Here is a 20,903-nt window from a genome sequence, read left to right as displayed (position 1 = left end):
CAATGGTCTGAGGACTTAACTATCTGTTCTTACCATGACCGTACTAGCTGGTGGTCATGGTTGGCTGGTTTGTCTGACCACCAAACCCCCATCCTGGTTCAAGTTCAGTTTTGCTTCGTCCAACTTTGAGACAGCAAAAAGCCTCAGCAACAAGATACAAGCTTGTGTGCACACACATTCATCCTTCTACAATTAAACATACCAGATAATAGTTTGCTGATCAATAAACAAAGTATTTATTCAGCACCCATGTGCCAAGCACTGTGCTAGGCACTGTGGTGGATACAAAAATTTAAGACATGGTCCCTGCCCGTAAGGAGCTTACATTCTCATGAAGGAGACAAGACTAACATACAGGTACCAGCTCCGAACAATACAACGTGTCATTTGGTGTAAGAGTATGTTGTACAGACTCAAAATTGTAATAGGACTCGAAGAAGATAGACAATGAAGCAGGCCCTAGAGTCCAGGTTTCTTGAGAAGCCAGGAATGGGGCCAGGTCTTGAAGGACTGAAGAGAATTAAACTGAGGTCTTCGTTAGGTGGAAGAGGAAGCAACATTCAGAGAAAGACCAAAAGTACGCATTTGATATGGGGGCTTACTAAGAAGTTAGTGTGGATTTCTGAGCAGAGAAGTGACTTGACTACACAAAGTTCAACACAGTTAATGCAGACTTAATGAAATATGTAAGTAGTTTAGGGGACACCCCACAGATCATGGAAAATGATGGCAGTATTGCGGCTAACAACACAAATGGCACTTACCTGTCAAGGGAAAACACAGCCATGACATAAAACGCAGACTATCAAGGATAGATGACAATTCTAGCAAGCCCTTACCCAACATGCCAATAGTTCCTACTTTTCATAGGTAGGCCCCAGAGACAGAGTGAACATTGTATTACCCATATCCAGGACTTGGGTGCTCTCTGCTTAGAGAAACTACACAAGAGGCATGAAAGATTATTAGGACATATAGGAGTAACCCAGGAAAAGAACAAATGGAAGAGAGAAACAAAGAGAAATCCATAGTGGGAAAAAAACCACACACATACCAAAATGTATAAAGTGTATCTCCTATGGAGATGAAATTTGCACGTCCATTTTTAATTTTTTTTTAAATGAACGTATATATTTCTACAACAACAACAAAAGCTTTGCCTTAGGCAGGTGTGCTTTTCAGTATTATTGGTAGAATCCGGGAGACCCTTAAATTCTATGTATGTCATGTAAATTGGTCAAAAAATTCCAGGTAGCAAATACCACTTTTCAGGTGACTTGCATTAAGAAAAGGAAGAGTATTTTGGAAGAACAAGATTGAGAGGTACGCCAGGGAAGAAGTGAGAACTTTCCCCTATGCCCAGGCGAGCCTAGGTGGCCTCCTGAGCAACACAAGGCCAGGGAGGGTGGTAGAGGGACTGGCCACACAGATCAGGAGGCCAGTGACCACTGCCTGGGACACAGTGTAGTAGCACAGCCTGGCATCCTGCCACCAGCAAATCTCATCCCGTAAAATCAGAGACCCAAATCCCCTGTGTTCGGACCATAAGTTCCAAATGTGTTTCCTGTTCTACCCAGTCATTAATATGTTCAGACATTCCCTACTTAAATGAACAGCCAGTGAAGAGATTTTAGGATTAAAATCTGACCACAAAAATTCCATGAATTGGTTAACTCCAAGTTAACTAAGGGAAAACAAATAGAACAAATAGAAACCTATTTCTAGCTCCCAAACAGTTTTAAAAAACCTAATTAAACTCAAGCTTTCTTAAAGACAAAACTGAAGAATCCCATAAGGATTATACATTCTAAGATTGGCATTTAAAGATTTTTTTTTTAAACCACTTAGAAAAAAAAGCAGTCCCATTAACCCATGTACCATAAAACCGCAACAGTGATATTCAAAGTTACTGACTAGCAGCATGTACTTACATTAAATTCTATTACTTGTATGTATTTCATGTAAAGATATTAAAATATTTCTCACTTTACAATCTGAAAACTCCCATTTAGGATCTTTATCACATTTACTCTAAATCACACGTTCATCTTTCTGAGGAAAATCTTACACTCTAGAGAACAACCACTTAATCAAGCTGGAACTATGTGGGAAATGTCTATAAAAAAACCATCGGAATTCACCTCTTTCCTGGGGGTGTCTGCTCTATTCCTCTGAATTACGTAGGCAGTGTGATGGAAAACATGCTAGGTCCCAGGGAAGTGAATTCTGGGTAAGTATTGACTGAGCCACTGGCACTAAGTGCAAACGTCTGTGGACCCTGTTTGGTTACTACTTGATTGGGAAGGTGAACCACGTGCTGGACTCTGAAAGCTTCTTGGCTTTTCACGAAGCGCATGACAAATGTTTATCAGCCAGAGACCCAGGAGAAATGTATGCCTGCCTGATGGTGCCTGTTCATCTGGCTCCAAAGTCAACATGCTAACTTGTCTCCAGGTATAAAGATCTTTCTGTTTTCCGAAACGACCTGCCTTTCCCTCGATACTTTCGAGTGGAGAAATTCAAGCAGGGTCAATAAATGAGACGCTGCCTTTGCTTCACGCCCACCTGACTCTCCTACAGCTCAATTCCTGCTCTGAGAGCCACCCGACCCTTTTTTTCTCACGTTGTCTGACAACTTGAAGTTTTTGTAAAGCCCAGCCGGAGAGCAAACTATCTGGACCACCATAACCAATCTTCTTCCTACTGGAGCTGGCATTCTGAGTTGGTAAGAGGTGTCTGTAGCCACAGCGTCTCAGCCACGTGCTTCTGATCTTGAAATCCAGTCGTAAGCTGTGAAGCCACCGGAGGAGTGGACATGGAAACTGCTCTCAGCTCAGACCTACGCAGGAGAGCTAGAAGACACGGTGGTAATTTAAAAGATCACACACAAAAGCTTTAATTCAGTGAGAGAGAGATGGAATTCAGTTTTATTTTGTCCTCTCTGAAACTTCCATTTACACCATGGCCTCGTCTATCAACGAGGAGGAGGAGGAAGAAAAGACCTCTGCCCATTACCGCTGAACTCAAGGACTCGAGTACCTGTTCCTTAGAGGCGGCAGGGTATTTGTTTCTCCAGTTTTTTGGCTCCAAGAGATTACACTTTCAGGGCCAGGGTAGTGAGGAACCACTGGCAAAATGCTGGAAATGTCTTCTGGATGAATCAGTGTGTCATTTCATAAAGTGCTTCTGGAGTTAAAATCTTGTCAAGCTGTCAAAAATGTCCACGCTTTTGCAACACAAAGGATAAAAGAATCCCAGTGGGTACGTCTCTGAGTCCTTCCCAGCTGGGTCTCGTCATTGGCACTGCCACTTTAACCGCCGAGGCGCTGGCCCTCGCCCCAGGCGAAGCCTCCCGGCCGCTCTTCAGGTAGTGGATTGTAATTTGGATCTTCATCTGGTGTATCAAAAATAGCCTTCCTAAAAGACAGGCGACAGATAAATTTACACCCGGAGACATCTTAGGCCCCAAATACCCTAAGATCAAAAAGAGGCCCTGGGGTTTCCACCAATGCACAAGCATTACCTGCCTACCAATGAAACAGTTATCATATTTTGTCTTTTTTTTTGCTTTTTAGGGCCGCACTCGAGGCACATGGAGATTCCCAGGCTAGGGGTCGAATTGGAGCTACAGCTGCTGGCCTACACCACAGCCACAGCAATGCCAGATCCAAGCTGCGTCTGCAACCTATACTGCAGCTCACGGCAATGCCGGATCCTTACCCTGCTGAGCGAGGCCAGGGGTAGAACCCACAATCTCATGGTTCCTAGTCGTATTCGTTTCTGCTGCACCACAAGGGGAACTCCCAGTTATCATATCTTTAATGTCTCTGTAATTATTTCACATTTACCTCCTTTACTAATTTTTCCTATAAAAGCAACACACATCTGGAGTTCCTATTGTGGCACAGTGGTTAATGAATCCGACTAGGAACCATGAGGTTTCGGGTTCAATCCCTGGCCTTGCTCAGTGGGTTAAGGATCCAGTGTTGCTGTGAGCTGTGGTGTGGGTCACAGACACGGCTTGGATCTGGTGTTGCTGTGGCTGTGGTGTAGGCCGGCAGCTGCAGCTCCGATTTGACCCCTAGCCTGGGAACTTGCGTATGATCCCATGTCGCTGTGGCTCTGGCATAGGCTAGTGGCTTCAGCTCTGATTAGACCCCTAGCCTGGGAACCTCCATACGCCGCTGGAGTGGCTCAAGAAAAGGCAAAAAAAAAAAAAAAAAAAGGCAATACACATTAATTGTAGAGAAAACAGAAAATATATATGAGTAAAACATGCTAAATCCAAGATAATTATGTTGATATTTTCAATATTCTTCCAGACCTTTTATACAGTGAGCTCACACCACCTGTTTTGTAACCTGACTTCCATTAACTCTATCAAGAATGTCTCTCTGCAAACAAGTTCCACCCAAACAGCCACGGAGAGATGAATGGATAAGTAAAATGGTATATATATACAATGGAGGATTATTCAGCCTTAAAAACAAAGTAAATCCTGGAGTTACTGTGGTGGCTCAGCAGTAACAAACCCGACTAGTATCCATGAGGATTCAGGCTCAATCCCTGGCTTCCCTCAGTGGGTTAAGGATCCGGTGTTGCCGTGAGCTGTGGTGTAGGTCGCAGACACGGCTTGGATCTGGTGTTGCTGTGCCTGTGGTGTAGGCCGGCAGCTGCAGCTCCGATTTGACCCCTAGCCTGGGAACTTGCATATGCTGCAGGTGCAGCCCTAAAAAGACAAAAAGAAAAAAAGTAAGTAAATCCTGACACATATTACAAAAAAAGTAAGTAAATCCTGTATATTACATATACATACATGGATGAAACTTGAAGACACTGTGCTTAGTGAAATCAGCCAGTCAGAAAAGGGCAAGTACTGCATGTGTCCAATTATTTGAGATACCCAGACTTCATGGAGAAAGAAAGAAGAACGGTGGTAGAAATGGGGGTCGACAGGGGCTGGGGTGCGGGGGGTGGGAAGGAATAGGAAGTCATCATTTAATGGGTATGGACTTTGGGTTTTGTAATACGCAGCGTTCTACGGATGGACGGTGGTGAGAGAAGCACAATGTGAATGGACTGACCGCCACTGAAAGGTATGCTCAAAATGTCTAAGATGATACATTTTATGTGTATCTTACTACAATTAAAATTTTAAAAAAATCAACGAGTTATTCCAAGAAAAATTAGGCAGAGCATAGGAAGGGACAGCAATGTCCGGAAGACTTTTAAAATACCACTATATGGTCACTCAACATCTCCTTAAAGAATTAACCATTGAAGAAGTGTCCTCTCAATCCCTGGCCCGGCACAAGGGGTTAACACAACTGCGGCTCAGATCTGATCCCTGGTCCAAGAACTCCGTATGTGCAGGGCAGCCAACGAGAACAAAAAAACCCGAAACAAACAAAAAAAGGGAAAAAATTCCTGACACGTGCCACAATGTAGATGAGTTTCAGAAATACATAATGTTGAATGAAAGAGGCCTTATCCAGAGGAGTACACATACACCCCGTACGATTCCACTTGTGAAGCTGTAGAACGCGTGGAGCTACTCTGCGGAGGGACAAAGTCGGGTAGTGACTGTTTCCTGGGGGATGGGGGCAAGACTGACAGGGAAGGGACTTGAGGGAACTGTCTGGCTAACGGCAATTTCCTCATCTCCACAGGGTTTGGCTTACAGAGACGTGCACTTATGAACACCTGTTAGTTGACACACTTGAGATCTGTGTATTTTGTTGCATACAAAGAGCTCTAGTTAGTGATACACATTCTAAAATAGTTACGAGAATTGAGTATACTGGAATGGAAAGATGGATGGAGGGAAAGATGGACATACAAAAAGCAAGCAGAGTAAAATATTAATTGTAAAATGTAGTGGGTAATTGTGACTGCATAATTTTTTCTACTTTTCTGTAAGTTTGGAATTTTTTTTTTTTTTTTTTTTTGGCCTTTTAGGGCCACACCTGCAGCACAGGGAAGTTCCCAGGCTAGGGGTCAAATTGGAGCTACAGCTGTCGGCCTACACCACAGCTCACAGCAACGCCAGATCCTTAACCTACTGAGCAGGGGATGGGGATTGAACCCGAGTCCTCACGGATACTAGTTGGGCTAGTAACCCTCTGAGCCACAGGGGGAACTCCTGGAAATTTTCATAATTAAATATCGGAGGAAAAATACAGAAAGGAAAAAAACTAGAATGAGTCATGTGGAGTTATAAAAGAGGTGGAAATATCAGTGTAAACCCATGTTTTAAAACTACAAAGATCTATCTAAACAGACAATGCTCCAGAGAAGACATACAGATGGCCAAAAAACACGTGAAAAGATGTTCAACATCACTCATTATTAGAGAGATGCAAATCAAAACCACTCTGAGGTACCACCTTACACCAGCCAGAAGGGCCATCATCCAAAAGTCTACCAACAGTAAGTGCTGGAGAGGGTGTGGAGGAAAAGGAACCCTATTACACTGTTGGTGGGATTGTAAATTGGTGCAACCACTGTGGAAAGCAGTATGGAGATGCCTCAGAAAACTGAAAATAGAACTCCCATTTGATCCAGCAATCCCACTCCTGGGCATCTCTCCAGAGAAAACCATGACTCGCAAAGACACATGTACTCCAATGTTCATTGTAGCACTATTTACAATAGCCAAGACATGGAAACAACCTAAATGTCCATTGACAGAAGAATGGATCAAGAAGATGTGGTACATATACACAGTGGAATATTACTCAGCCACTAAAAGGAATGAAATACTGGCATTTTTAGCAACATGGATGGACCTAGAAATTACCATGTTAAGTGAAGTCAGTCAGACAATGAGACACCAACATCAAATGCTATCACTGACATGTGGAATCTGAAAAAAGGACAGAATGAACTTCTTAGCAGAATAGATACTGACTCACAGACTTTGAAAAACTTATGGTCTCCAAAGGAGACAGTTTGGGGGGTGGGGGGATGCGCTGGGGGTGTGGGATGGAAATCCTGTGAAATTGGATTGTGATGATCACTGTACAACTATAAATTTAATAAATTCACTGAGTAATAAAAAAATAAAAAATAGGAGTTCCCGTAGTGGCTCAGTGGTTAATGAATCCGACTAGGAACCATGAGGTTGCAGGTTCGATCCCTGACCTTGCTCAGTGGGTTAAGGATCTGACATTGCCATGAGCTGTGGTATAGGTTGCAGCTTGGATCCCGCATTGCTACGGCTCTGGCTACAGCTCTGATTAGACCCCTAGCCTGGGAACCTCCATATGCCGCCAGAAGCGGTCCTAGAAAAAGAAAAAAAAATAGTTACTTCTTGCATCAAAAAATGAAAAAATAAAAAAATAAAACTACAAAGATCTGAAAACATAGATGTGTACACACTCATGTATGTACATAAAACTCCCATGGCTCTGGAGCTGGGAGTGGTAAAACTCCAAAAGCAAGGAGCTCATCGGGCACCCAAACCTTGGCTTCCAAATACCATTCTCCACTAAAAATGAACTACAGTTCCTTGAAGAAATAGCTGATTCTAGGACTGGGTCAAGGAGAGCACAAGGTAGGCCTGGAATATCTTGTTGGGCCAAAGAGTAATATATTAGTTTAAAAACAAACAAAGTGGGCATATGTTGAAAAGTACTTTGAGGAGTTCCCATCATGGCTCAGTGGTTAACGAATCCGACTAAGAACCATGAGGTTGCGGGTTCAATCCCTGGCCTTGTTCAGTGGGTTAAGGATCCGGCGTTGCCGTGAGCTGTGGTGTAGGTTGCAGATGCAGCTCAGATCCAGTGTTGCTGTGGCTCTGGCGTACAGCTCTGATTCAATCCCTAGCCTGGGAGCCTCCATATGCCGAGGGAGCGGCCCAAGAAATGGCAAAAAGACAAAAAAAAAAAAAAAAAAAGAAAAAGAAACAAAAAGTACCTTGAGGCTAGTTTGATGGGGTTCCCCTTGGCCAAATCTGGGACAATACAGACATCAAACTATGTAATGATAAGAAGAGATTATAGTCTACGAATAAAATACGAAAGCACGGATTTATGCAGATATAAATGAATTCAAATTTGATAAGAAAAAGGATGTTTTTACGTCGTCTCAAAGTACCTCCCCACAAAACAATTACACATGGAAAAATGTAAATGGTGGAGAAGGCCCGTGGAGAACTTAATCCAGTAATCAAGGTGATTACCACCACTTTGGCAAATTCGGCAAATTGAAATCCTGTGCTGGTAAGCTGCAATTGGAAGAGCACAGTACACTTCTGCTGGTCCGGCCACAGATGCAAAACCTGCCACCTAAATGTGAGGGAACACTAGGCAAACCCAAACTGAGAGGGATTCTACAAAATGGACTCATAATCTTCAAAAACGTCAATGTCACCAAAGTCAAGGTAAAGCTGAGGAGCTGCTCCAAACTGAAGGAGGCTAAAGAGATGTGATAACAAAGAGCAACACCGGGAGTTCCCGTCGTGGCGCAGTGGTTAATGAATCTGACTAGGAACCATGAGGTTGTGGGTTCCATCCCTGGCCTTGCTCGGTGGGTTAAGGATCTGGTGTTGCTGTGAGCTGTGGTGTAGGCTGCAGACGTAGCTCGGATCCTGCGTTGCTCTGGCTCTGGCGTAGGCCAGCGGCCATAGCTCAGATTCAACCCCTAACCTGGGAACCTCCATATGTCACAGGAGCAGCCTTAGAAAAGGCAAAAAAAAAAAGACAAAAAAAAAAAAAACAACAACAACAACAAAAAAAAACAAAGAGCAACACCGGAATCGGAGCGGATTCTTCCACATAAAGAACATTATCAGGAGTTCCCACCATGGCACAGTAGGTTAAGACTCTGACTTCAGCAGCTCGGGTTGCTGCAGAGGTGCGGGTTCAATCCCCGCCCAGTGCAGTGGGTTAAAGAATCCGGTGTCGCCACAGCAGCGATATAGGTCGCAGCTGTGGCATGGATTCGGCTTGGCCTGGGAACTGTCATATGTTGCAAGTCTGGCCACACAATTAAAAAAATAAAAAGAACATTATCAGGGGAATTGGGTCTGAGGATTCATGTTTATTTCCAGTTTATTGACTATGTAGAAGAATGTCCTTATTTATAAAAAATACACATTACAGAGGGTCATGGGGCATTAGAATGAAAATTCACTTTTGCATAGTTAAGGGGAAAAAAAGTCCTTTGAACTGATTTGTAATTTTCTGCAAATGTGAAACTGTTTCAGAATCTTAGAAAAAGAAAATTCATAGAGAACAATGGGACATCACCTTACATTTATCAAACCAGGAAAGGTTAAATGCTTCACCTCCCACACTTGACAAAGATGTGGGGAAACGGACACTCAGACGTTGCTGGTGGAAATGAAAAGCTCCACACCCATGCCGAATGGCTATGTGGTAATAAACCCAATGGCAATTTCACTTGTAGGTATTTGTCCTTTGAAAAAACATCACAGCTGTGTGCGAAGGACGTGTTACACGTGCTGTACAAATGTGTAACGACAAGGAGGTTCACAACTACACGATGTTCACCACTCCAATCACGGGAGGAAGAGCAAGAAGGCTGACCATGTCCATCAGGAAGGGACTCGAGAAGCAGGCAGTGTCTCTGGACCACCGGGATGCAGGTTTGACCCCCAGCCCAGTGCCAGGTGTTAAGGATCCAGCAATGCCGCAGCTGTGACCTAGATCACAACTGTGGCTGGGATCTGATCGCTGGCCGGGAGCTCCACATGCCGCGAGACCGCCAAAAAGGGGGGAGAAGAAGTACACAGACAGTGAAAGACTGACAAATACGCATAAAAGACCTAACAATGGCAGCCGTGTTATATCTAAGGGGTGGGATTACGGAGGATTTTACTTTCACCTGTTGGCTTTGCTACACTGCAACCAACATTTTAGAACAAAAACTCACATTTTATTCCTCACGTGAGCCCTTTTTAATGTAGTATATCCCACGGACACAAAATCCTGGCATAGAAGGAGGTCATCTAAGTCCGGGTACTGTCCCTCAGGAAACTGAGGTGCAGAAAAAGGAGAAGGGCCTTGCTTAAAATCACGTGGCCGGTTGACAGAACACACAGCCTAGGTCTGGTTTCCAGCCCCGAAGTATTGCCACTCCACTCCACGGCTTATCTCTACCACCTGCTGGGAAGCCGAGACCTGCCACCTGCAGAAAGCCTCCTCTCCAAGCTCAGACAGCAGCCTTCATGAAGCCAGCAGGATCCTCCGTGGACAGGAGGGGCTGGTGGCCACCTGGGACGGCAATTACAAGTCACCCTCAGGACACCCTGGGCCTCCTGCCACAACTCTGGCACCCTGTGCTCCCACACAATCCAAAAGCTCCTCCAGACTGCTCAATCTGCAAATATTTACCGGCCTGAACTATGTGTGCCAGCAGCTGTGGGAGCCCCGAGAAAACATATCATGGACCCTGCCCCGGTTTAATCTGTTAAGGAACACGTGACCTGGTGTTAACTACTCACAGAATAGATGGTGTTTTCAGAATTCGTATTCCGCCAGGCTGATTGGGAAATACATCTTCCAAGAAAAAATATATGTGTCCAACTGCAATACCTACGGTCAACCAGAAATAAAGGATGATGGAGAGGATTAGAAGTTCGATTGCAGGTGGCTCTACGAACATAAATAGCCTCTATTTAGGAAGAAATGTCAATATACTTATTAAAAGTTTGAAAACAAATATTATAGTCTTGATTATAACTAGCAAATAATCCTATAATGGCTATGTAGGAAGGCCAGACAGAATAAACATGAAAAATAGTGACATAATACATTTGCCAAATAAATAATAGGAAAAGTAGTGCTAAGACTCTTACCCAAGAGGTCCACAATGATTGAGTTCCCCAACAACAAGGAAAAGCCCATGAGCACCCAGGGTAGAAAGGGGGCCTGGAAATTGAGAAGGCCGAAGAAGTTCATGCGGACATATGGGTTCCTTCGGCTCCACACGTAGACAAGCATGATTGTAAAGGCCTGGCCCAAGAACACTAAGCTCACAAACAAACCAAAAAGCTAGCAGTTGGCATTAAGGAAAACAGCAATATTAAAAGGATAATAGGGAAGACTGGGCAAGAGAACTAAGGATTGTGTTCTAACAGAAGTCTGAATTGGGAAAGGCGAGCAGTGGTTACAAATTTAGGAGAGAAAAAAAAGCCCGAAAGTAATTACCCAGAGCCGTCAGGCAAAAACCTGTTTAGGTCACATCACTGGGACTGTTGCTACTTCAAATTAAGTGTCTGCCTTCATGAAGCCCTTGCCTCTTTGGAACATGTGTTAATTCCTTGGTCAGTAATACTTTCACCACGAGGACCTTTCCAGAGCTGAATAAAGCCAGCTGGAGCAAAACCATCTTGTCAGGTAGTGCTACAGTCAAGTCTCGTGCTTAGATGATAATTCTTTTTTTTTTTTTTAAAAAATAATTTACCTGTTTTGATGAATGACCACATAAATGTCTGACCAACTCGAGTTTAAAAATAAATGATGTACACCCATTGACCAGAATACATCTAAGATACTTAAGAGTAACCCACCTGGGTTAAATGTTCTCTGACTTGCTCACAGTAGAAAAGTTTCCCTGTCCAACCTCTAGGCTTAGAAAGCTGTCACATAAAGTGTGCTGCAAAATAAACGGTAGGAGCCTGAAGCTAAACTCTGGGGTGTCTACTTTTATCTCTTCATTCCGAGTATCTAGTGAGTTCCGGGAGACAGATGAAAAGCTCTAGGAAGAGAGAGGGTATTCTTTAATCTTTTCCTGCATTTGTTCTATTTGTTGAAGGATACAGTCATTAAGAATCCACCAAAAAGGAACATAAATACAAAGTCTGCTGTCCGACCTCGGAAAGAGCCTTCTTCTAGCATTCGACAGTACCGATACCTTAAGTTCCAAGTTAAGAAAATGTTTAAGCACACAAATAGGAAGAAAGTAAAATTTAAGGGATCCCTCAAATGCACTTGGACTCCGCGTTGTCTGTAAGAATCTTCATGAGTGGTGGTACGGCTCCTTCTCTTTGGCCGGGCGCTTTAGGCACGGTGAAGAGGAGACTACCTCCTTATTTTATAGAAACTCTTCCTGGTTGGGGACCTGAGCCAGGCACCACAGAGACATGCTTCCCATGACCTACGACACCTTCTCATGGCTGTACTGTCCTTCCCATGTTCAGCCATAGCATAATCCACAGCATCCTTGCTTTTCCACAACCTAACTGGGAGGAAATGCCCATCAAGGAGGCTCATGTAATAATCCCCTTTTTCAGGCCAAGTGGATAAGCATTTCCATACCTCAGTCAATAAGGTGGCATGACAATGAAAACATTTAATAAGAAACTTACCAGAACGATATACCATAGAGAAGACACAGGAATCCATCCTAGGCCAGGAAGCCTGTCACCCTACAAGGCCCTCTGTCTACTGCCAATGAGCTGAGCTCCAACTCCCCTCTTAATCTGGAGGGTCAGGGTACAGGAGAAATGCACTGCTCAGCGGCCCCAATCACATCTGACCAGAGCACAACTCTTCCCTTCTTGCAACAAACTGGAACATGGCGAGCCCAACAGACACTGCCTTTTCAGCCAGTAGAACCAGCAACCGAGATCCAAGGAGATCTCATGTTCTCCATCCCCCATGAACCCATTCCCAGGCTGTGTTTTATCACTTGGTACCTGCTGGTGTTACTTTTTAAGTACGGCTCAAATCACTTCTGCTCTCCCCTGATCAGATTTGCAAGTGGCTTATGGGCAGAAACGTAAATGTTTTATGGTTAAATACCTCCCACTTGAATAAATAGTGACCTACAAACACCCTCAAAACATTACTATCTGGCCAATTATTCTGTGGATCACTGAGCCAGTACCCCCAGGAAGTTATAACTAAGATGGTAACAAAATTAACAGGGTTATAGCTTCAAATTAATATTGTATTTCCTAAGTAAACCTAAAGTTTTTATGCTAAGCCCACTTAGAAAAGGATACAGAAAAATCATATTAAATAAAAAATTGAATCCAACTGGCCCAAAAAATAAAAAATTGGTGATTAGCCTCCATATCTGTTAAGAGAAAAAAAAGTCAAGAGAAAGAATAAGTAAAATATACTACGAAACATTTCCATATCAAGACACAGAAACATCCTAAGGACTACAATGGTTGAAAGGCCATGGGTAGCTGATACTATGTTCTGAACTCAAAAGTGAGGTGAACAATCTAACAGTGGATTTTTATGCTGCTTCTAGGTAAAATCTGAAGGATTTTACCACCCCCTCGGATATTTCAAAGGATAAAAGGACAGAAAACTTAAAATTGTGATTTTTAATTTTATTTTTTATTTTTTTGCTTTTTAGGGCTACCTGCAGCATATGGAGGCTCCCAGGCTAGGGGTCGAACTGGAGCTATAGCTGCTGACCTACGCCACAGCCACAGCAACATCAGATCCCAGCTGTGTCTGTGACCTACACCACAGCTCATGGCCACACTGGATCCTTAACTTATTGAGTGAGGCCAGGGATCGAACCAGCATCCTCACTGATGCTAGTCAGATTCGTTTCCACTGAGTCACAAGGGGAACTCCTAATTTTTTTTTTTTTTAAACCATACCATAAGGTCAAGACAAATTATGGAAAGAGTTTGATGGAAAGACTAGGTTAACTTGCAGAACAGGAAACAGTGCTTTCATGTATGCAGTATCACAGTTTAATGAGTAGTCTCAAGATACCAGAGAAAAGCTGCAGGATCTAACATCAATTGCTAAGAAATGCTTTTATGTTAGCCATCAGAAACATCCCGAGTAAAGAGGAATTCTAAAGCAAATACTCAAGTTCTAGTCTGAACAAAGAGCCAAGTCCCAACAAGACAGAATACTCTAATACTCCTCACAATGGTGGAACACAACGTTTAAAGTGTTTCACCATAGTCTGTTACCTCACGTGATCTTAATTATCCTGTGAGCTGAGCAGGCTGGCACCACCATCTCCATGTCATATAAGCAGAAACTAAGAGACCTGGATGATTTTAAAATGACTTGCCCAAGGACACACAGCTTGTACAGGGAGATGCCGAAACACATACCTACAACTCTTCATTCCAAATGCAGATGCATGCTGTCACAAAGAGTTTAACCTCAGGCAAACACTGAGCCCTGGATGCCTGGAGGGAGCTAGAGCTCCCAGCGAAGGCCATGTGAGTAAAGAAGGAAGAAGGCAGTGATGAGGCCCCACAGGACTGCTTTATGCGTCATTAAATTCTCAAGGATTAGTAACTATTAATATTGAAAGAATTCAGGACTGTTGACTACATACTAACCTAATGAGGAAGCAAGCATATAAGTAAGTGCAAGAGAGGAGAGATACAAAAATGTATTTATAGATACTCCAGAGACACAAAGGAGAGGACACATTTGAGAAGGCTACACAAGAGCTGCCCATCTTAAAAGGCAGCTAGAGTTCAACAGGTATAAAGTGAACAAAACTCATGTGAGACAGGCAATAGCAGGTATAGAAGCAGAACTACTAAGCCTGGGTCTCTCTTACTCCAACTCTAGCCTACACGATCACCCTCGAACAGGAAAACATCTTTCCGCATTCTAATTATTTGAAAGGACTCTCTCTCACTGTAATCTAATACACTGCTATGTTGTTTTAGATGTCGGCCTTCTGGAGTTCTGCTAGGATGGTCTGACCCCTGGAAGATGGATCAGGGCACTAAAAAAACTGAGTTTCTGAATTGGTGTGCCACATGCAGGTGAGTGGATGAGTAAAGGCATCCTGAGACTCGCCCTGGACAGTCTCCTCTCAATCTATAATATTAACTGCGAATCAGTGATTCCTGAATACAAGGACTAGACACATCAAATCAAAATCATGCACAGGGAATTCCCGTCGTGCCGCAGCAGAAACGAATCCAAAAGGAACCATGAGGTTATGGGTTTGATCCCTGGCCTCACTCAGTGGGTTAAGGGTCCGGAATTGCCGTGACCTGTGGTGTGGGTCACAGACGCGGCTCAGATCTGGCGTTGCTGTGGCTCTGGTATAGGCTGGCAGCAACAGCTCCGACTGGACCCCTAGCCTGGGAACCTTCATATGCCACGGGTGCAGCCCTAAAACGACAAAAGACAAAAACAAACAAACAAATAAAAAAAAACATGCATGGAACTTACATAGATTCTTAATTCTTACCCTTAGTGATTCTGATTTGGTACATGATGAGAGGCTTGAGACTTTATTAAAAGTTCCAGGCTGCAGAATCACTGCTTTTTGTAACGCTGCCTCCCCCACCCAATACTTATAATCGAATATTCCACTGAATTCTTTTTTGAGAAAGTGTACAGCAGGATTTACTACTAAAAAGTAAGGAAAATAAGCTTAAAAACTGAAATATTAATGACGGTTGTAGTGAACTACATACCTGAAAGTGTTTAAAGATTAATTCAGGATTGAAGTACAACTGAAAAGGTGTGATCAATTCCAACTGCTGAAATAGAAAAAGAGCTTCTTCAAGCAAGTCAATCCAGAAACAACATATAATATCATTTACAGCAAAAGCTTAGTAGGCCTAGCAATTTCCCACTCTCAGTCACTTAGACTGAATCATTTGAGGCTGGAGGACAAAGTTGGTATAGAATTCTCTACAACTGGTACAATTCTTTCAATTCCCCGATACCTAACACAAAACAAAAGTTTGATGTTTCAATTATGGGAGGTAGGTGGTGATATCTTAGATTGAGAGCAAGAAAGACCAGGTGCTACGAATCTGCCCAACACAGGGGCACCAACTGAAACAGCTGTGTGAAGCAACAAAATTCACTCAAAAGAACCAATACCCTGCCACCATCAGGGCTGGGTGCTTCCAGCCAACCTCTGTTACAGATTCTCTTTATTTCAAGACTTTTCCCGCTCAGTGACTTCTACCTTTCTATTCTCAATGTCTATGTTTCTCCACTAAACGGACCTTCCTCCCTTTGGTCACCACAATATTACCTGGCCACCGCCAGAGTGCTCAGACACGTTTCCTGGGTGGGCGGCTCCCGCAGTCCTGACTTGCTATAGGTCCTGTCTTTTTCTCTCAGATACTGATCCGCAGTCCTGTTCCTTCACCTCTCATGGACCAGCACTCTTCTCGGGTCTCTGGATAAGCACCCGGATAAGCTAATTCCGAGCCCCAGAGTGAGCCCTGTAAGCTCCCACCCACCCTTGAGCCCAGCCCCTCTAAGCTTTCCCGAGGCCCAAACCCCAGTTTCCCAAGGACCCTGTTACACCCAGCCCAGAATATGAGAAACTGGCGCTGCAGCTGCTCACCACGGCGGCGGTGGTGAGAACACAGGCGGTGGTGTAGGCGCGGCTGACCGGTGGGATCTGCAGGTACTCCAGCCGGAGGCTCTGGTACGCCATCTTCCCCACCGCCGCCTGCCCCCCCACTTCCCCTTCCGCCAGTCAGTCCCAGCCGCGGGGTGGGATGGGGGGCCCGCCCCGTTAAACTGCTGTCCAATCAGCGCCACTCAGTCGGCCAGTCACCAATCGCAAGAGCCTGAAGGACAGCACATTCGCCAACCACGAGTTGCATCTCCGCGGCGGCCCCGCCTCGCTTCTCCACCCATCAACGTCGCGGGGCAGAGAGCGAGTATTGGTTCCTTCCGCCAATCCCCGCAGGCCACAGCTAGCTTTCCCGCCCCGCCCTCTTCCGTCACCCGTCTAGGTGGCCCCCTCCGACAGCCAGCCAATCAGGCCGAAGTGGCATCCTGCCCTTGCTCTGGTTCGCCAAGACAGACGGCGGTCGGAATTTGGGGAAGCTAGCGGTACCACCTGTCTCTGGAAGCAAATGGTGGATTAAGGGAGGTGGCGGGAAGCCGGTATTTGGTCGAAGTCGTCACCCTCATGGTCGCTAGGTAAGTGCCGGGGAGCTGCGTTTTCTCTGAGGAGGAACGGCAAGGCGCGGCCCTGAGTAGGGCCTCATCGCCAGGCGCTAGAGCGGCCTGATGGAGCAGCGTCGCCACGGGCCGCGAACCTCCACCCTGAAGGTTCCGGCATGCATCGGGGACGCGGGGCCTGCCGGGAGCCCGTCTTCCGGCCGGAAGTAGTTCCTGCCCCGCAGTTTCTGGAGTTCCGTCAACTGCTCACGGAGGTGTCCTAGACACCTTCTGAGTTCGCCTGCAGATGTTAAGCCCCACGCATGCGGTCCTCAGGAAATCTCAGGCTTGCAGAGAAGATAGGCCGTGATAATAATATCCTAGAGTAGGACTTGCTCAGTGCCCAAAGAGAGGTTCTGATGGGAATTCAGTGGAGGGGGTGGGTCCCCAGGGAAGTGTCTTTAAAAAGACCCTCGAAAGATATTTGGCCAGGCATCTTTTCTTGAGGGAAAGGATAAAGCTGGGCTTGGTTGGAACAAATAGTAGTCAGACTGGCTACTGTCAGATGGCGGGCAAATATAAGAATATTATACTTTAGGAACTTCTGGTGGCCTAGCGGGTTAAGAATCCGGCCCTGTCACTACTGTGGCTCAGGTTTTTGCTGTGGTGCAGATTCGATTCCTGGCCAGGGAACTAGGGAACTTCCGCAAGCCACCGGTGCAGGGGAAAAAAAAAAAAAAAAAGCTCAGCGGGAACTCCTGTGGTTTGTTCTTTCATCAGATGATTTTTTTTTTAACACAAATGAAATTTTTCCTTTTTACATTTGTAGGTTTTTCACAATCAAAATTAACCAGCAGAATAAGCCAAGATGTCTGTTGATCCAATGACCTATGAGGCCCAGTTCTTTGGCTTCACACCGCAAACTTGCATGCTTAGGATCTACATTGCATTTCAAGACTACCTGTTTGAAGTGATGCAGGCTGTTGAACAGGTTGTTCTGAAGAAGCTGGATGGCATCCCAGACTGTGCAGTTAGCCCAGTCCAGATTCGTAAGTGCACGGAAAAGTTTCTTTGCTTCATGAAAGGACGTTTTGATAACCTTTTTGGCAAGATGGAGCAGCTGTTTTTACAGTTGATTTTGCGTATTCCCCCAAACATCTTGCTTCCGGAAGATAAATCTCAGGAGCTGCATCCTTGTAGTGAGGAAGAATTCCACCTTCTCCAAAAAGAAATTGAACAGTTACAGGAGAAGTATAAGACTGAATTATGCACCAAGCAGGCCCTTCTTGCAGAACTAGAAGAGCAAAAAATTGTTCAGGCCAAACTCAAACAAACATTGTCTTTGTTTGATGAGCTTGAAAATATTGGCAGAGACCATGGGACTAGTGATTTTAGGGAAAGCTTGGTATTCCTGGTCCAGAACTCCAGAAAACTACAGAATATTAGAGACAATGTGGAAAAGGAAGGCAAAAGACTGAAAATAACTTAATTTCTCAATAGTAAAAGGAGCTTGTCAGAAAGTGGAATGTTAAGGGATTTATATCAATAACTATTCTTATCATAGTGAACTGTTTATTTGGGGGGGATTTTCCTTCACTCTTTCTTGTATTTCACATCCTCCTCTTTTTTGGTTCACTCTCCTGAGGCATCTGTGCACCACCCTGAACTAATCTTTGAAGCATCTGTGCAGAGAGGCCTCTAAATGGTGGGAAGGGATTCTTAGTTCAATAAAAAACTCATTTGGTGGCATGATCGAAGAAGCAAAGCCATCCCTGGCCATTCAGAGACACTTGTAAAAGTTGTGCCTTGGTCATGAGTCTTTATAATCTTGATCTTTTTGACTTATTCTTTGGATGAGACCAAATGAAAAAAGGTTAAGTGGGTACCTTATTAGCCAGCCACTATACTTGGTACAGCCAACATGGACTGCTTATTCCTGCCCAATAACTCTTCTCACTAGTTGAAGCAAGTAGCAGAAAAAAAACAACCATGACCTTTAGAAAGAAGAAAAAAGTTGCTTTGTTTCTAAAATAAATTCTTTCCATGACCAAGGCCTTGGTGATGGTAGCTTACTGTATTGGAGCCCAGCTGTGGAAGACACTGAACAGAAAGGAAGCAGTCTCACTGGCATGGAAAAAGCCTTGAACACACCCAGTAGCAAAGTTTATATTAACTATTAGTTATTTATACCATTTTTTTTTCATACTTCAGTTAGTTTTGGAATCTGTCCTGTACCTAATATTTAATGAACTTATTTATTCACACTCATAAGCGTCAAGTATTTAATACTCAGTGATAAATTTTAGCTGTGTCTTTTGCTTAAATTCAGTGGAGTCTAATATTTCCTTTTGTAGCTAATCCATGTAAAATGTTAGATCCTTCAAGGAAGAGGGAAAAATAGCAATGGTTGCCTTCCACATCTTCCTAAAGAACAGAATTTGGAGTTTCTCCTTTATGTAGAAGTGTAACTTCAGGCATTAATATTTGTGGAGTTCCCTTTGTGGCACAGCGGAAACAGACCTGACTAGGATCCATGAGGACGCAGGTTTGATCCCTGGCCTCGCTCAGTAGGTTAACAATCTGGTGTTGCTGTGGCTGTCGTGTAGGCTGGTGGCTACAGCTCCGATTTGACCTCTATCCTGGGAACCTCTGTATGTCTCAAGTGCAGCCGTAAAAAGCAAAAAAAATTTTTTTTTTCAATTAAATATCAGTTTAGGAAACCTGTGTTTACCTGGAATATGTTTATTATGAAAGAGTCCTTTTTTTTCTAGCCTTCTACATTAAATGTGTATATATTTAAAGCTTTGATTTGTGATTTTCTGCTATATGTAATGTCACATTATGCTTCCTTTTTCAGTATGACTTTTTACTCAAACGATAATACATTTGGAGCTTATTTAAAATCTCTTAGTGGATTGAATGGTGATCCCCCAACAGGTATATCCATGTCCCGATGCCTGGAACCTGTGATTGTGTCTTATTCAGAAAATGGTCTTTTCAGTTATAATTAACGTAAGGATCTCGAGATAAGGAGATCATCCTGAATTATCTGGGTAGGCCCTAAATCCAATAACAAGTGACTTTATAGAGGGATTATTTGAGACAGATGAGGAGGAGGTCTTGTGGCCTACACCACAGCCACAGCAACATGGGACCTGAGCCACGTCTGCGACCTACACCACAGCTCATGGCAACGCTGGATCCTTAACCCACTGATCGAGGGCAGGGATCGAACCCACAACCTCATGGTTCCTAGTCGGATTCATTTCCACTGCACCACAGTCACAATGGGAACTCCCTGTTTCTGCTGTTTTTGTCTTTTGGTTTTTTTTTTTTTTTGTCTGTCACTTTAGGGCTGCACCCATGGCATATGGAGGTTCCAGGCTAGGGATCTAATCGGAGCTGTAGCTGCTGGCCTACGCCAGAGTCACAACAATGCCAGATCCGAGCCTCGTCTGTGACCTACACCACAGCTCACGACAATTCCGGGTCCTTAACCCACTGAGGGAGGCCAGGGATCGAACCCACAACCTCATGGCTCCTAGTCGGATTTGTTGCTGCTGCACCACAACAGGAACTCCTGTTTCTGCTGTTTTAAGTTACTGAGTTTGTTACAGTAGCTGCAGGAAACTAATATACCTAGTGAAATGAGAATATTAAGCAGCCAACATCCTTATACCTTATTAAGGAAATGACTTGGATGGATAAAAACGTGAATCCACAGTAGTTAGAACTTGAGTCAGATCCCCTTGTGGCACAGCAGGTTCAGGATCAGGAATTGTCACTGTAGTGGCTCTGTCACTGCTGTGGCACGGGTTTGCTCCCTGGCCCAGGAACTGCCAAGTGCTGTGCGTGTGGCCAAAAAACAGGTGTATTTCATGTTGAGTAAATACTTTTAATAATTGGATATTAATACTGTAACTGTTATAGTGTCTCTGCAGAACAAATTAATATACTTAGCCCTATTGTCCTCTATTATTAAATTCTTCCCTCAGAAATTTAGAAATCAGGATAACAAGAATTTGGTTACCCACTTTGCTTCATTGCCTCATCTCCCATCTTGCATCA

At 44.1% G+C, this 20,903-nt stretch overlaps 2 protein-coding genes across 4 annotated transcripts; one reads left to right on the top strand and one right to left on the bottom strand.

Annotated features, from left to right (window-relative positions):
• Window positions 213-16,874, bottom strand: DERL2 (derlin 2). Its single transcript, XM_021067723.1, has 7 exons — window positions 16,288-16,874; window positions 15,398-15,463; window positions 12,974-13,047; window positions 11,787-11,880; window positions 10,823-11,018; window positions 10,469-10,559; window positions 213-3,417 (listed from the first exon to the last, which is right to left on the bottom strand). The coding sequence occupies exons 1-7, from the start codon at window positions 16,378-16,380 to the stop codon at window positions 3,312-3,314; spliced, it is 720 nt and encodes a 239-aa protein (XP_020923382.1). The 5' UTR covers window positions 16,381-16,874; the 3' UTR covers window positions 213-3,311.
• On the top strand, window positions 16,675-19,636 carry MIS12 (MIS12, kinetochore complex component). Of its 3 annotated transcripts, none has more exons than XM_021067725.1 (2): window positions 16,675-16,874; window positions 17,665-19,636. In XM_021067725.1, the coding sequence occupies exon 2, from the start codon at window positions 17,704-17,706 to the stop codon at window positions 18,322-18,324; it is 621 nt and encodes a 206-aa protein (XP_020923384.1). In that variant the 5' UTR covers window positions 16,675-16,874; window positions 17,665-17,703; the 3' UTR covers window positions 18,325-19,636. The 3 variants fall into 3 exon arrangements, with proteins under 3 accessions (XP_020923384.1, XP_020923386.1, XP_020923385.1); XM_021067727.1 differs by lacking the exon at window positions 16,675-16,874 and adding an exon at window positions 17,064-17,220; XM_021067726.1 differs by lacking the exon at window positions 16,675-16,874 and adding an exon at window positions 17,064-17,248.

This window comes from Sus scrofa, chromosome 12, assembly GCF_000003025.6.
Source record: "Sus scrofa isolate TJ Tabasco breed Duroc chromosome 12, Sscrofa11.1, whole genome shotgun sequence".
Taxonomy (NCBI): Eukaryota; Metazoa; Chordata; class Mammalia; order Artiodactyla; family Suidae; genus Sus; species Sus scrofa.
The sequence above is the reverse complement of the archived record's forward strand: the minus strand, read 5'-3'. Positions and strand labels throughout refer to the sequence as shown.